Source organism: Drosophila erecta, unplaced genomic scaffold, assembly GCF_003286155.1.
Source record: "Drosophila erecta strain 14021-0224.00,06,07 unplaced genomic scaffold, DereRS2 tig00000055-arrow-pilon, whole genome shotgun sequence".
Classification (NCBI taxonomy): Eukaryota; Metazoa; Arthropoda; class Insecta; order Diptera; family Drosophilidae; genus Drosophila; species Drosophila erecta.
Window position 1 is genome coordinate 18,648,793 of NW_020825200.1, and position 15,058 is coordinate 18,663,850.

At 46.2% G+C, this 15,058-nt stretch overlaps 2 protein-coding genes across 4 annotated transcripts in view; one reads left to right on the forward strand and one right to left on the reverse strand.

Moving 5' to 3' along the window:
• Positions 1 to 786: 786 nt before the first annotated feature.
• LOC6542230 (UNC93-like protein) lies at positions 787 to 10,767 on the forward strand. 2 transcript variants are annotated; one of them, XM_001970434.3, is made up of 6 exons: positions 787 to 798; positions 7,832 to 8,211; positions 9,142 to 9,687; positions 9,844 to 10,271; positions 10,333 to 10,495; positions 10,558 to 10,767. In XM_001970434.3, the coding sequence occupies exons 1-6, from the start codon at positions 787 to 789 to the stop codon at positions 10,622 to 10,624; spliced, it is 1,596 nt and encodes a 531-aa protein (XP_001970470.3). In that variant the 3' UTR covers positions 10,625 to 10,767. The 2 variants fall into 2 exon arrangements, with proteins under 2 accessions (XP_001970470.3, XP_026834570.1); XM_026978769.1 differs by lacking the exon at positions 787 to 798 and adding an exon at positions 870 to 1,283 and having other exon boundaries at positions 10,558 to 10,624.
• A 602-nt stretch (positions 10,768 to 11,369) lies between these two features.
• The window catches only part of LOC6542090 (alpha-protein kinase 1), a 67,411-nt gene continuing 63,722 nt past the window's right edge, over positions 11,370 to 15,058 (reverse strand). Inside the window, exons 7-11 of one of the 2 annotated variants that reach the window (XM_001970435.3) lie at positions 13,398 to 13,578; positions 12,548 to 12,601; positions 12,058 to 12,141; positions 11,813 to 11,961; positions 11,370 to 11,737 (exon numbers count right to left, since the gene is read on the reverse strand). In XM_001970435.3, coding sequence (XP_001970471.2) covers positions 11,613 to 11,737; positions 11,813 to 11,961; positions 12,058 to 12,141; positions 12,548 to 12,601; positions 13,398 to 13,578 — 593 coding nt within the window. In that variant the 3' untranslated portion in view covers positions 11,370 to 11,612. Of the gene's footprint in view, positions 11,738 to 11,812; positions 11,962 to 12,057; positions 12,142 to 12,547; positions 12,605 to 13,397; positions 13,579 to 15,058 lie in introns of both variants that reach the window. The other variant, XM_026978254.1, reaches the window with a different exon arrangement.

Consider the following 15,058-nt stretch of genomic DNA (forward strand, 5'->3'; position numbering starts at 1 on the left):
GTTCGAGTACGTGACTCTAATACTTGACCAAATCCAATGGCCAAGTGAATTAGCCACAAGCGCAATGGACCACAAGCCGAGCTGATGTTTGAATTTCGGTTTTCTGGCTGCGAGCTCATAAGCGGCTTATGCAAAATACCGATTCGGGTGCGGGATCGATTTGAAATCGAGTGTATCAACTTACTTGACTGTTTGCAGGGCAGGCGGCCAGAATAAACAGAATAAACCCAAATAGAAACAGACTTAAAACCTGTTTCAGTTGGTGACGCACCGAATGCAGGGAATTTACCTGTTAAACTTCCCCGATTTGAGTCCCGAGATTTAAATTGGAGTGCCATTTCGGTTTTCAACTAATTGACACTCTGCGGTTAAGGTATGATTCGCATTAATCATGCTCACAATTATTGCATGTAGTCTTGCACAAATTAGTGCAGTCGAAACGGTTCTGACTTGTAATGATTGATTGCTGGTCGTGCTCCTCACATTTTATCTCCAACCTCTTGCGACACCTTGTCCTCTTATCACACCTTATCTGCTGGGAAATTCGGTCTGATGAGGCGAGAGTTGCGAGGCAACTCTTCGTCGCAGGCACTTTCAGTTCATTGTGGACCACATTAATAACGACTGCCAAAGGCACTTGTTTCGCACTCCACAAACACTCTGTGTCCACAACTCGATGAAAAGTTAATTAATGTAACTGCCCAGCGACAGCCGACTGTCTAAATCGAATCGCCAGTATCGTTCATTACACTTCCTCGACAAGCAAGCAAGGTTCATTAGCTTGACATGAATCAGTGGGTAAGTCGAGTTTGCGGCGACAACACGGCGTATGATTAATAATAATTACCGAGGTTCTGCGAACTGAAGATGCCACGCCACCTGGTGGTCAACCGCAGACTTGCGGCCAACTTGGCATCGGAATTAGAACCTTGACACGCCTCCGCCGGCGTCACGTTTCTTCTGCTGCCACAAAATGAACCTCCGATATGGAAGGCGATCAGAAGCATCTGAAATGTCGGATTTATGCAAATCCAGCGGCATCAAACCGAGAGCGGAGAGCTCAAACCTGTTGCTGCCGTCGCATTCATTTCATTTCCATTCCATTTCATATTTAGAAGTTCGCGGTCCGAGATTTTAGTTTAGTTTTAATTGCGCTCGTAAACGGTTCAGTTCAATCCGATCAGCTCTAACGGACGCGCGTTCTTAAAAGCCAAAAATTCCCTTTTTTGCGCGTTCAACACTTTTACCCGCTTAGCCAAATTGCAAAGTAATATTCAAACCAGGTAAACTTTGCCATATCCAGTGCCCTTTGCTGTTGTAGGCGGAAATTATTACCCTAGCGCCTTTTTTGCATTTAAAAATGTAACGAGACATATCACAAATAAACGTGAAAAGCTCGACACGGAGCTTAATTAAAAGTCATACAGTGAGCAGTCAATAAAAAATGTCCGTCAAATATTGATTGAAAAAATTAATCAGCCAGCTGTGTAGCGACTAAGGGATGCCCAATATGGAATAAGTGTGAGCTTAAACATTCGTTTGCAAAACAATCTTGTTTTTGGTGCCTTCAAATGAATTTAATAGCTGCTTTTGAATCTACTTGAGTAACTTGTGTTTTTCAAGCCTAATAAGCCGATAAGCGTTCCTTTAATCAGAGTTCTTTAAGTAATTAATGGCATAAAGTAAATGTTCTTCGTCAAGCTGGAGGACAACGAGATTCCATTTTTAATTAATTATGCCAGCAGGATCCAGCTCCTTCGGCCGTAATTTACCACATGCGTATTCCATTGGCTTCCACCTTGACTATCATTTCCCAGCCACACTTCGATTCCGCGGGCATTTTCCATAGTGGTCAAATATTTTTTTACGAATTAAAGCGGCCCGGTGGCAAAAACGCTTTTGCGAAAGGGAAAATATTGAACGCAGCACGCATATCTATAGAAATAACATTTTAATTTAATTGAAATGCGGCTGCGAAATGAGAGCGCATTTCCAACACGTTTCCCGTTGGGTATGTCGGTTTGGCTGAAAAATATAAAAATAAAAAGCTGAATCCGGACACCACTAAGTATCTTCTGAACTCGAACTATTTGTATAGTAGTTGATACTAGGCGTTGCGTTTTTCCTGCTTCAATTTTGATTAAAGAGTCCATATGCTTGGACTCTAAGTAGCCCCTTCTAATTCAAAGCCAATAAAAGTAAATGCATTCCGCACTAATTAGAATATATCCTGCTAGTTCCATTCAATTTGCTTTGTCCTGAGCGGGAAACTTATAAAAATGTTCGGCGGAAGCGTGAAATTGCGAGGTGAACACTCACGATGTGGAGTAAAAGTGGGCGGAAGTGGGCGGAGTGGGCGGAGTGGGCGATGTGGGCGGATGTGGGTGATACACCACATTACTGCAACTGATTGTTGGTAACCAGACAATGCAGCTTCTGCCAACTAGCGCAACTTCGCTCATCAGCGACTCCAGTGTGCAGCATGTGGCACCTATTTGTGTTATCGTTTTGCGAGTTAAATAAATTATGGAGAATGTCGTTCGGGAAAGCGCCTCTCCGCTCCGCTGGCATAAATTGCATTTGCAAACTAAGTACGTAGCTGGCGCCATAACATCGAGTTAAGTCCGACCAGCGAAACGTGATAGTGTTGGGGTACGAGCAGCGTTAGTGGAAATCATAGAGAAAATTACATCATCAAGAGCCAGCAGCACTTCCCATGCATGCCATGTTGATCGTGCATATTTTACCATTAAAACAAAACCCAACCCTTTGATAAGCATGCTGCCCCATTCGATGTCGTGTTCGTGGTTGCTTGCTGGCATCTGAACCACTACCAAAGAATTTCCATTAGTTTACTATTAGTTGCATTGCAAAGCAATGGGAAATGGCATCCAGACAGCCTCACTTTCAGCCCGGAAGATAATAAATTATAATCAGAATGGGTAATAAAGTGGGTTACAATGGCTCTGTTTGAGATGCCAATCTAAGCTCATAACACATCTGGCTTGAGATCGTATGTGGACAAATAAAGGCCTTGTCTGGCCCAGCCAACTTTCAAAAAATCGCTCCGTATTCAAATCTTTGTGTTCGAACACAATTTCATTTTATTGGTGCGCTTAAATATGAAAATGATGACCTACACTTTGGTTATGACTTAGTCAGCTCAGTGTATGAAGGGCTTAAGCTATAGTCTTGTGCACAAAAACTAATGCTCGGATTTCTGTAACTCGATTTCCATACTTGCCAGGCCAACAGAACAACAGGCCACAAAAGCAAACTATTTACACTTGATTACAGAGTTAAGCGCACGCCCTCAAACGCAACTGCCGGAAAAGTGGAAAATCGAGCAGATCAACAAGTGCACACACACATAAAGTGCAGTGGGCGAGCGGAAAACGCACTCGCACACTGGCTCCAAAAGACAGGGCAACCGGAAAGGGGGCATGACGCGGAGGGGGCGGCAGGGCGGAGGGGGCGGCAAGGAGGTGCCGGAGCGGAAATGAGCGGCAAACACGCAGTAGCAGGCGTCCCAGGAGGATGAAAAGTGAATAAATATTTAAAGATTGCCGTAGCTGGCAGTAGAGAGCCAGCAAGTGAATCAGCGGGTCAGGACTTGACATTTAGCCCCGAAGAATTGGCCACATAACCGGGCCGGCTGGGAGTGTGTGTGCCACTTCATTTCCGTTTCCGTGCACTTTGGAGCTGCGTTATGAGTGCTTTCCACCTGGCTCCCTGCGCTTTGTATTTCGCACATTGTTGCCGCATCTTGTCGGCAGTAAAGCGTGGAAATTAGTTGGCAAAGGCAGCGGAGTTTCAGCCAGCTGCAAAAACGTGGCCACAACGTTGCAGCTGTGAGGAAGGAGCTTTGGTCGGATGAGGACTCATTCGGCTCCATAGCTTTGGAAAATGCTATTACTCAAGCCTTTATTGTTCCTAGTATTGGCGTAGGCTTTTAAGATTATTTAATATAACATTTTCTAATATGTACCAGTCGTGCTCCTCTGAGTGGACCAGACCCTTGAATCTCACCAATTATAGGCTGCATATTTATTTCCAATTCCTGCGAGGGCTAAACTTATCTCTTTGACCATCAATCAACGTGATGGATGCGCCCATATGCTTACCAATTGATATCTGCAAAGCCAGGACTTCTACATGTTTTATATTCCTTGTGTATTAAGTCAGATCAATAGGTTCAAGTCCCAGTATTTTAAACAGGGCGCAAAAAGTCTGTCTTAACTCTAAAAACAAATTTGATTTTATCCCTTTAAGTTTACCATGCTAATTTTTTAGCCCGAGCTCTCTTCTTCTGTTAACCGGGGCTCTCTTCCGCTGTTAAGGGAAACAGGGAAATTTTAACAGGGCTGTGAGGTTAAGGAATCACGGCAGACGCCTGTTATGTTGCGATATTAAAGTGAAAGTAGAAATGATTTGATTGAACAGGGTCGGATATATGTACGTAAATATGGTCGGGAGGGCGGCAACTCAGCCCACCTACGACGTTATTATTGTCATTTTTATTGGCCCCGAACTTCCGCTGGAGTAATGAAAACGTTTACGTTTGCATTACGCCGCTGTGCTTATTTTTATATGGCCGAAATTTTAGGCCAAACTTTTGACGCACTCGTCCACATAAAACCAGTGTCGCGTCGAAATAACTGGGGCATCGTTTAGTCGCGGGGCTTGGGGTTCTGCGGGTTCCATGGCTGCCATAAAAAATCTTGGGGCCTGATGGCCTTATACATTTATGATTGACACGCTGGCAATTGGGTATTTAATCGAATTTAAAGAACCTACCCGATTAAAGCCACTAGTTGTCCATCATCATCGAACCAACAACCTGAATTATGGCCTATTCAGTGTAATCAGTATAATAGCCCATGTGCATTGTTTTCACTTCCCCGAAGTCCGTGATTAACGTCAATAGGAACTGCTGCATGGCAGTGAATGAATCAAGGACGAGCATCGGAGATTAGGCTGTGTGGGAATGGATTATTTTCATTCTGATCCTATCATTCAGATGCTATGATAGCTCATTTCTGACCATTGTTCTGCCAGGTGAGGACTTATGGTCTATTACGATTTGCTTAGTTTTTCGGCAGTGCAGCTGCCATAAAGCAGTTATTCCCTAGCCCGTAAGTGGGCTATAAAAAACGTGTTGGCCTGCGGCAAGGCGAGATTTATATATCTACTGCGCTGGCGAAGCAATAATATTGTTTTTTATCTCTGGCCGCGTGGTAGATTCCTCTTCATCAGGCGAACTACATGGTGCACTTTCATTTTCGGCTGCTTTGTTGCACGCTACAAAGGGGCATAAAGTTCCACTGCCACAATAGTTTCGCATCCCGCGGATCCGCTGCATTGTTAACCCTTTGACGGCGCCATAAAGGCCAGGTAGTGTGCCGAAAGCCAAAGGACTGGATGCTGCATTGTATGCAAACCCACTGCAGCCCGGCGGAATCAGATAGTTTGCGACAGCTTCAAATCAGGGCTGTCACAGCCATTGTTTTCGCGGAACACAGGATTTGATTTTGGGCTGGTGTCAAAGGCGCCCGGCCGATACTTTCAAAACTCGCAGTCAAGTCTCTGTGCCCGTGGAGAAGCACTCATTTAGGCGTTTTGGCCTGCCTGCTGCCTAATTAGGGGGCAAAACTACAGACTCCGCAGCCACATAATTGATCTAAAGTTAATTGCGAGGCATTAATGCCTGACGAGGCCAACATGTGCGGCTAAGTGCCAAGTTGTTCCGGCCAGGGGTCGGATTCGGGCGTATTTATTTGCTGTGTGTCAGCGCCATAAGTCAATCTATTTGTTTGGCCCAAGTCCACAGCATGTATGCGAATTTTCCCTTTTTCGGGGCGTTGATTGATTGGTTTTGGATGGGCGCAAGGTGCGTGAGGAGTGGTTGCTCCTTTTTCGTGTTTTTGTGTAAACAAGAACCTCAGCATATCAGCATATGCCGAAGTCGATTTATCAAATGTAGACAAATGCGAAACAAAGTTGAGGAAATGCAAATTGAAGTTTTCGGCGGAGATTTATGGCCTAGCATCTATACACTTCAAATGTAAATATGTATTTTTAATTTCGCACCACTTTCTCCGCCACCGAGTGACGTCTGTCGTCCGTCGGGCAATAATTTAACTAAATTACTGGTCGACCACATAAAACAGCACAGAATCATTGTTATCAGGCCCTGCCCAGTGGACTCTCTCGCATTTTATATAAAGCCAGAATGTCCTTAACGAGCCAACGTCATGTCCTGCGGCTGCTTCTGTTTGATGCTGTAGTCTTTTGAAAGTGTGGAGTGCGGAGCGGGGGTGGTGTGCATAAAAAACAAATGGCTGGCCATTTTGGCTGCGCCCATTTTGACGATTATGCCAGATCTTCATTTAGATGATGAACGATGGTGCCTCCCGTTGACCCAGCATTAGGTGAAACGTTCCATTGGGAAACCCCTTCCCTTCGGGCTGTCAGCAGGCCATTGAGAGTTCGCTTTTTATGGGCCATGTTCTAAATTTGCAGTCACTTCCCTGTCTGCTGGCTGGCTGATAAAGCCTGTGCCGAATCTCCATAGACTGGAGTTGTGGGGAAGTGCAGTTGACACTGGCCAATTATGCATGCAAGCAGTGCGTTCGTCCCACACTGCGTATGATGAATGTTTTCGCTACTACTCTGGTAATTGCTTTCCCTCTGATTAACGGCTCCGATTTCGCTGGTGGGGGCTTTCCGATTTCAAATTGATGGTTGGGCTAATGACGCAGTCAACTTTTGGCCAATTAATTTGGCCACGCTCCACGGAGCGCCGCAAGGTATGTAAAATCAATTTCCACTTAAGGCCCCAAGGAGGGGCAACGTTTCAATCGGCTTGTGAAGCACCAGCGATTTACATTAGGGCAAGACAACTTGGTGGGCTGTTGTGCAGCCACTCAGAACTTGGCAAACAGACCTTTAACTTCGTATCAAAGGTGTAAAATTTCATAAAGTGTCGTTGGCAGGGCCAAAATCAAATGCAAACAAAGTCAGTGAAACGTTTTCGGGCATCCCCCCAACGATTCGGGGCGTAGACAGGCATAAATTCCTGGATGTCAGACGGGGTTCGTGCTGTGAGGGTGCCCAAAGGATTATAAGTTGCGAGTGTGTCCTTGAGGCAGACACTTTTCGGGATATATGTATGTGTGGGCGTGGCTGGCGCCTCGCAAGCGGGCTTATTGCAAAACCCAGAGCCCCGAAAATGTATGGCCGAGACGAAAGGCGATATGAATAACTTAAAGCTGATCCTGTGGACTTGAGTGAGCAATCAAAGCAGCGGGGCCTCGAAGGGTTCGTTTTCGTACTTGAATTGGTGGAATTGGCATATCGGAGGGGTTGAATGCGAAATATTACCGTCCCAATAACCCAGTTCTTCTGCACCCGACAAGGCGCAGTCTTAATCGTGTGACACTAGCTAGAAACTAAATGGATTGCGCAAATTGGTGAGGAGGTTCAGTTGCGGAAGTCTAGCGACTGCTGCATACCGCCTACTTAATAATATATATAATAAGCTGAAAAGCTTCTCCGGAACATTGAGTTGCTGTAAACCCGTTCAAATTGTTTTACATTCGTTTCCTGACGTTCGACTGGTCGGAAATGGTTCTGAAAAGTCAACCAAATGATTAACGTAAAATGTTAAACGGGCTTAAAGAGCTCCACCTAAAAAGCAACATCTGCTTCCAGTTTGATGTCTCAATTGTCGATCCCTAAAATACCATGTCCCTGGACATCCTTCCCAACTGGCCTGCATTCAGCTGGACTGTGCTAACAAAATCCAAACCACCGCTTTTGTTTCCGACAGGGCCTGCTGACCCCTGACCCCGGACTGGAGATGGTTTACCCCAGTGACACGTGCGACGCCAACAACGAGGAGCTGGCGCTGGAGCACAGTGTTGCACATGGCAACGGCACCGGCACTGGCAGCTCGCCCGGGACAACAACTGCTCCGAACGGGGACAACAAAGTCAATCAGCGCCACTACGAGCCGGCCGAGCGCTTCATCATCACCAAAAACGTGGTCGTGATAGGCCTGGCTTTCATGATTCACTTCACGGCCTTCCACGGCACTTCCAATCTGCAGAGCTCGGTGAACGCGGACAAGGCCCTGGGCACCACCACGCTGGCCGTCATCTACGGCTCGCTGATACTGTCCAACATCTTCCTGCCGATGACCGTGATAAGGTAGGTGGACAATGGTGGGGCATATTAGCATATTAGGTGCTAAATATTAGCCGAAGTTCAAATAATTTGTGGATTGTTCATAGTGCACTTACGTTGGCTAAACCATACGACTTCTTGACCATGTAGGAAACTAGTAACTCAAGCCTTCAGCGCAGACAAAATTGATATAAGCTGAATGATCTAACTAAAAACATTTCAAACTGCTGGAATAAATAAATAATTAGCGTATCTGAAGAACGTAGTAGTAAACGGCGTTGGAGCGAAGATAAAGACCTTAATCAGTGAGGCGGAATATCAACTATTATGATTTTTCCGATGATTTTTCAACCGAATCTGAATGTGTTTCTGAAGATGACGGGCTTGGAAAACAATCGACGGAGCACTCTTAGCATAATTGCCCATTTTTGCTTAGCATTTCCCGTGCCTCGCGAGAGGTTGGGGCTCATCTCGAGATATGTGGCATGCCATAAAAGTCTCGGTGATTGTCTGGCGGCGTTTTTATGGGGATTTTATGCAGATGTGACAACGCCGAAAACGCAGTCAGCAAAAGCCCGAAATGCGTGACTCCGAGCGCATTTGGCTGTAAAAATGTCAACAGGAAGTCCTTGGATTAGCACAGGTCCTTGCTGTGCCGAGGACCCGATTTCCGAATGTATCCCAAATCGGGGCAGCCACCCTCGTCTGACATTTAAACAAATCGCTAATTTATAGCGAGCCTCGCTTCACTTGGCTCATTCGAGGCACGAACTGCTGGCTCAGGCAACTTTAATCAGTTAACTCGATTTATTTAGATTTATGGCCTTGGGCCCCGAAATAAATGACCGCCTGCTAAGCATGTGCCACTTGCCACTTGCCACTCGGACGCTCGGCGCTCACCCATCCCCAGTGTTTCCCCTTTTCCACTTTTCCATGTGCTCGTTTCATCAACAGATGGTTCGGCTGCCGGTTGACCATGGCGCTGGCCCTCTTCGCCTACATGCCCTACATAGCCGCCCAGTTTTACCCGCGCTTCGAGACCCTGATCCCGGCGGCCCTGATGGTGGGCTTCGGTGGCGGGCCGCTGTGGTGCTCCAAGTGCACCTACCTCTCCACCGTCTCGGAGGCGCTTACCCAGGTGCGGGGCAACAAGTCGCGCAAGGATGTGAACACCGTCAAGTTCTTCGGCCTGTTCTTCATCTTCTACCAGATGGCCCAGGTGTGGGGCAACCTCATCTCCTCCTCCGTCCTGACCCTGAGTGCTCCTGCCTCCCAGTCGCCGGCAAATGATTCTTCCGAGTGGGAAGTGCAGCGCGAACTGGAGAGACACAGAGTGGCCGAGCTCTGCGGTGCCCGCTTCTGTCCCGGAGTCGGAGCAGAGGCCAATCCGAACCTGGTTCCCCCTGCTCCGGAGCAAATCCAGCTGCTCAACTCCATCTTCCTCACCTGCATGGCGGCCGCGGTGTTCATGATGATCTTCGGCGTGAGCTCCCTCAAGCGGTAAGTAGCCGAATGATTCGCGACCAAGAATATTACTAAATATTAAATATAAATAAATTCATAATGGATTTAAATATCTAATATCCAATATCTTGTATCTAATATCCAATTATCCCTGAGAGTTAATAGCTCCTATTTCCAATCTATGATCCACAGCTACGGAGTGAAGCGCGGCGACGCTGGCGACGGGATGTCGGGGCTGAAGCTCCTCACGGTGACCATAAACCTGCTGCGCAAGCGCCGCCAGATCCTGATGCTGCCCATCACTATGTTCATCGGGCTGGAGGAGGCCTTCCTGGCCGTGGACTTCACCCGCTCATTCGTGGCCTGCGGCTGGGGCATCTCTCGCATCGGGTTCGCCATGATATGCTTTGGCGTGGCGAATGCGGTGGCTGCCGGCATCGCGGGCGCCCTGGTGGCGCGCATCGGACGAGTCACCCTGGCCGCACTGTGTGCCGTGGTCAACCTGGGCCTGCTCACCTACATGTACAGCTGGGAAGCGCGGGAAGGCGACTACCTGAGCTACTGCACCTTTGCGGCTATTTGGGGCATCTGCGATGGAGTCTGGCTGGTTGTGGTCAATGGTAAGTGAAGCTCGGCTGGAGCTTGTAGCCAAGACTCGGTATTAAGCTTTGGTACTTGCAGCTTTTTATGGCATCCTGTTTCCGAACCACCTGATTGCCGCTTATAGCAACTTCCGGCTCTGGGAAAGCACTGGTTCAGTCATCGGCTACGTGCTCAGTTCGCAGCTTTGCACTTCCACCAAATTGGTGATTTTGATTATTTTTATTTTAGTGGGCTGCGTGGGGTGAGTATGCAGTTTGAAATCGCTGAAATCCTTGACTGATCTTCGTAAACTTTGTTTTTAAGATATGGCCTCATCGAGTACCGCTTTTGGCAGAAGCAAAAGAACTTGGAAGTCATGCTGAGTGACTGATTAGCACTTCAAGGCTAATTCCATATCTTGCCATTTACATTCCGACTTCAGTCTCTATTATAAATGTACCTAATACCCCGGAAAGAGCTTGAGTCGGATCCAGAGATAAGAAGTTGTCTTATGTGATATTGTTGTTGAATAAAAACAAGTTTGTTGTAATTTTTTAAATAGTATTTTTTATTACAATCATTTAAATATCTGTTCAGTTGTAGCTGCTTTCTTGCTATATACCATTTAAATTTCGTAGTTGAAATATTTTTTCGTTTCTTTTCCATCATAATTTTTGTAAGTTGCTACATAATGTTACTTATTCTAAACACTTGCTGTCTTTTAGCTTGCTTTTGTTCTTTTTTAGTGCTACCATATAGAATTATCTTAGTTTTCGAGTCTGAACTGGCTAATTACTAGGGTTATAATTTGTTTTATAAATGGTTGAAATCAGATTCGTTTCAGTATACAAGTTTAGCCAACGCATTAAATGCAAATATTTTAACTCATCACTTACGAGCTCTACAGAATTTCTTAGACTGCGGGTCACACATAGATTTTATGCAGTTTTGGTTTTTAAACATTTAGTATGTAATTTGTTACGTGTATGAACTGGTTTGCTTTGTTTTCTTTTTGGAATGGCACATCAATGTGATAAAATTTGGCCTAAAACTGCACAAGTCTGGTTTGGGGACTTTATACTACTTTTAGGCTATTTGGGATATGATAAGTGTTAAGTAATTACTTAGTTAATTACTTGGCTAAATATTCAATTGGATTGGGTTCTTGGGTTTCGGGTTGCGGGAGGCTTGCGTAAGCCGATGTCCTTTGTAAATGCTATGACACACAGTATTACTTTACATGGCCTAATTGCTAAACTCTAGGGTGTTGTACAACTATCACACTGTAATACACAATTTCTCACGCACACACTCGCTTGCACTCACACTTAGACACCTAGCTATATACACGGCCCATCTATTTACAGGGGCCCCTGGCCCTATACCATTCCCTTGGACATCATGCGAACGGTGTTCTTGAGGGCCTGCCGCTTGTTGCAGAACCAGATCCGGATCACTTCCCGCTCGTACCCCAGCTGATGGGCCAGTCCGGTGATTTCGGTGCCTGTTCGCGGGAGGGAGGAGAGTTAACAATCGTTCCGGCGACCTCTACTTCCTGTAACTGAAAGTTACCACTCACCCGAAGGATGCGTGTTCCGTTCGAAGTGGGCATTCAGCAGCTCCAGAGCCTGCGGCGTGAAAGATGTGCGCCTCTTGCGCTTCTTCGACGGCTCCACGCCGATGTAGTCGGTGAGGTGGTTCTGGCCCGATTTGTAGCGGTTCCAGTGGCTAAATCGATAGAAGAACTCAAGTTAGTCGGGCTTGTTGCTAAGTGGCGCCCGACGTGGGGCCAAACGGCGCGTGGAACTGCCTCCATACTCTCACCTCTCTTCGGCCTCCTTCATCCAGCGCTCCAGCACAGGCTTGATCTTCTGTGCGCTCTTTGGTGTGATGTCCAGCTTTTCGAACCTGTGGTTGGGAGTGGTATGTAGGGAGAGGTATGTAGAGAATTAGATCCTGGATCAGATCGCTCGCTGGGCTTGTGCAAGCCCCTTATAACGCAAAAGAAACGTAACTAAAGTGCCAGGACATTGTCAATTAGCATTCTCTTTCGGTTCTTTTTCGGGTACGCTCTTTCTCAATCGTTCAGTGGAGAAATTTCATTTCACTTTGCTTGTGGTAAGCGGTTGAAACTCTGCTCGTTGGCAATGCCCTGGCCAATTTTGGGAGCGCATTTATGCAAATTAAACGTGTAACAAAAGAAATACATGGCGAAATGAACAGGTTAATGAGCCTTGCACTTTAGTTAGGTTTCTCTTGGACTGCACACACACACACACAGCGTGCACACACCCTCTCAAGGAGGCACACATACATGTTCTGCTGCTGCGTCGACAGTTGAGCGGCGTACATCTGCGCAGCGAGTGCACTGCTTGCATTCGATAGGTGGCATTCGACATTCGACATTCGACAGTTGGCATTCGACATTTGACATTCGATATTCGGTATTCAGTTTGCGGTGGGTGGCATTCGACATTCGATGTTGAGAGAGAGAGGAGTTAGATAGAGTTGGCGTTTGAATCGAAAAAATAAACAAATAAAATAAATAATATTAATTTAGCATTTAATTGGTTTGTTGTCTGTTTTTCGTGGTTAATTTAGCATTTTTAGATTTGCTAGAAAATGTCCTGGCACTCTTCGAAAATTGGTTCCAGAAGTTTACGAAAAACAAATCAAGGGAAACATAAATATGTGGACGTAAGCAAACAATATTGTTGAGGAAAGTATAATAAAACACGATTGCCTAAAGGGGAAAGTGGCCAAAACGGTTGTCCTAATGCGGTTCACCTTCCATTAGCACTTTAAATAAGTAAACAATGTCATAGGATTCTTTGGTTTTAAAACTTTTTTCTGCGAAATGATATTGATTAGCAGAAAAGAAGGTGTCTAAAACTATACAGCGTTCGATTTCGAACCTGCAAGTTGGTGCAATTTTTCGGGGTATACTTTTAGGTTCATTCTATGATATTATTATAAGGATTGAAGGAATTTTTCCACATTTTCTATTAAACGCCCAAAACTGTAAGTAATGAAAGCACCTAAGCTATATGGTTCGCACAGGATCATAGACCATTAGAAATCAAAATTCAAGCGGATTTCCTACTCTTGTGTTGTGTCCCCTGCTCAAATGTTAAACGATTAGGGTTTGTCCATGCATATCTCACCTGCAAATGGCACTCTGGCTGTAGGCCGGACCCTCGGTCACCGATAGGGCCTGGCCCACCTGGGTTTGGGTGAGTCCCAGGGACAGGCGCCTCAACTTGAAGGCCTTGGCGAACTCCTTGATCTCGTCCAGATCGATGCCGTCCACCACGTTGGTGGTGGCCTGGTTGATGGTGGGTTCATCTGGAGGAAGATAGATAGATGGGAGAAGAAGGTCGGTTAGTGGAAGCCCGTCTCTGCCTTGGAAGCTTAAAGTCGAACTAATAGATGGGAAATTAGCTTAGCTATCCGTCCTCGCCGTAGGGCCATGCAAATGACTTCATAAATTGCTGTCCCGGCTTGGTCTTAATTACAGTTAATTGCGGTAATGGCAAAACATTATTGCAGTTCAGCCCAGGTAAATTGATAAAGCACACGGCGAAGACACCTGCAAGGTTTTCCTTGTCTATTAGGCAAGTGCGAAACTCACGGCTTTTATCTGCCTAATTTGTTAGCAGAAGAGCTGCAGGATGCGAACTACTCGCGCAGAATTTTGATTTATTTATTAATGATATGCAAGGAGGGAAAGACAAGGGTCCCAGGCAGCAGCAGCCAACAGCCAACTGCAACTTCAACGGCAGCCTTGTGTTTTAGCGGTAATTAAGATGCGAGAACGGATTGGAGACGATGGCTGGGAGTGGGGATGGGATGGGATGGGGATGGAATGGTATAGGGTGGGATCCGCATGCTCCGGCAGCATCCTTTGCGGGCCGTAACTCAAGCTGTCGTCGCAACTAGCTGGCTTTGTTTGCCTCGGTGTTGTTGTTTGCTGCAGCGTTTGAAATATGTCATTAAATGCGGAAGACATCTTAAGTTTTTGTATGCATCAATTAGTAGTAATTAAGCCGCATATTGTCTGCAATTTGTATGCGCAAACGATGCGATGTCGCAATCGAGACTGCTCGAGGTGGAAGCCATCCAATCCTGATGACTCCACTCTAATGGCTGCTGGGGGCTTGTCTTCGTTTCTTGCCGCTGCCAGAGCTGCAGATTGTGCTGATTGCATTTTTAATGCATCCAAAAGTTTCAATTAAGGCCCTAACTCCTGCACGGGGCGGGGGAATCTAATCAATTGAATATTCTCAAACAAGAGATTCCTTCGACGTATATAGGTTGCCCATAATCCGCCCCGAGCTAATCCCATCAGCTCGGCTTAGGTGCCGTCTTGCCCCAAAACCTAATCCAATCGCAGATGCGGAGCGTGACAACGTCAACGCAGCTGCTAATTTGCCCAACACTTTCGGTTGACATCTCTCAACTTTAAGCAATGCGTTCCCGCCAGTCTTGTTTAGCTGCTCAACTAATCCCCGGCCCCGGAACGCTGCATCAATTATGAATCCCGTCCGTCGCAGGAAGTCGTGTAAATGCACGCGAAACTTTTCGCACACACGCCAAAAGACACGACACTACACGGCGGGTGGAGTGGAGTGGAGTGGAGTGGAGTTGAGTTTGGAGTTGATTTTCTTTTGGAAAATTTGGAAAATTACATAAAGTGCAGTCAACTTGTTAGGGCTTTTGGCATTGCCAGCAAAGTTGGCTTTCGACGAAAATTTCGTTAATTAATGTTGGCCAAAAAGTTGATTTTCGCCCCGCCTTTGTGCGCATATCACTCATACGCCGTGTT

Excerpts from the sequence above, each read along its gene's own strand:
- LOC6542230 (XM_001970434.3), top strand. Across the intron at positions 10,272-10,332 it reads CTGGCTGGTTGTGGTCAATG|CTTTTTATGGCATCCTGTTT; the intron begins GTAAGTGAAGCT and ends TGGTACTTGCAG. Across the intron at positions 10,496-10,557 it reads ATTTTAGTGGGCTGCGTGGG|ATATGGCCTCATCGAGTACC; the intron begins GTGAGTATGCAG and ends TTTGTTTTTAAG.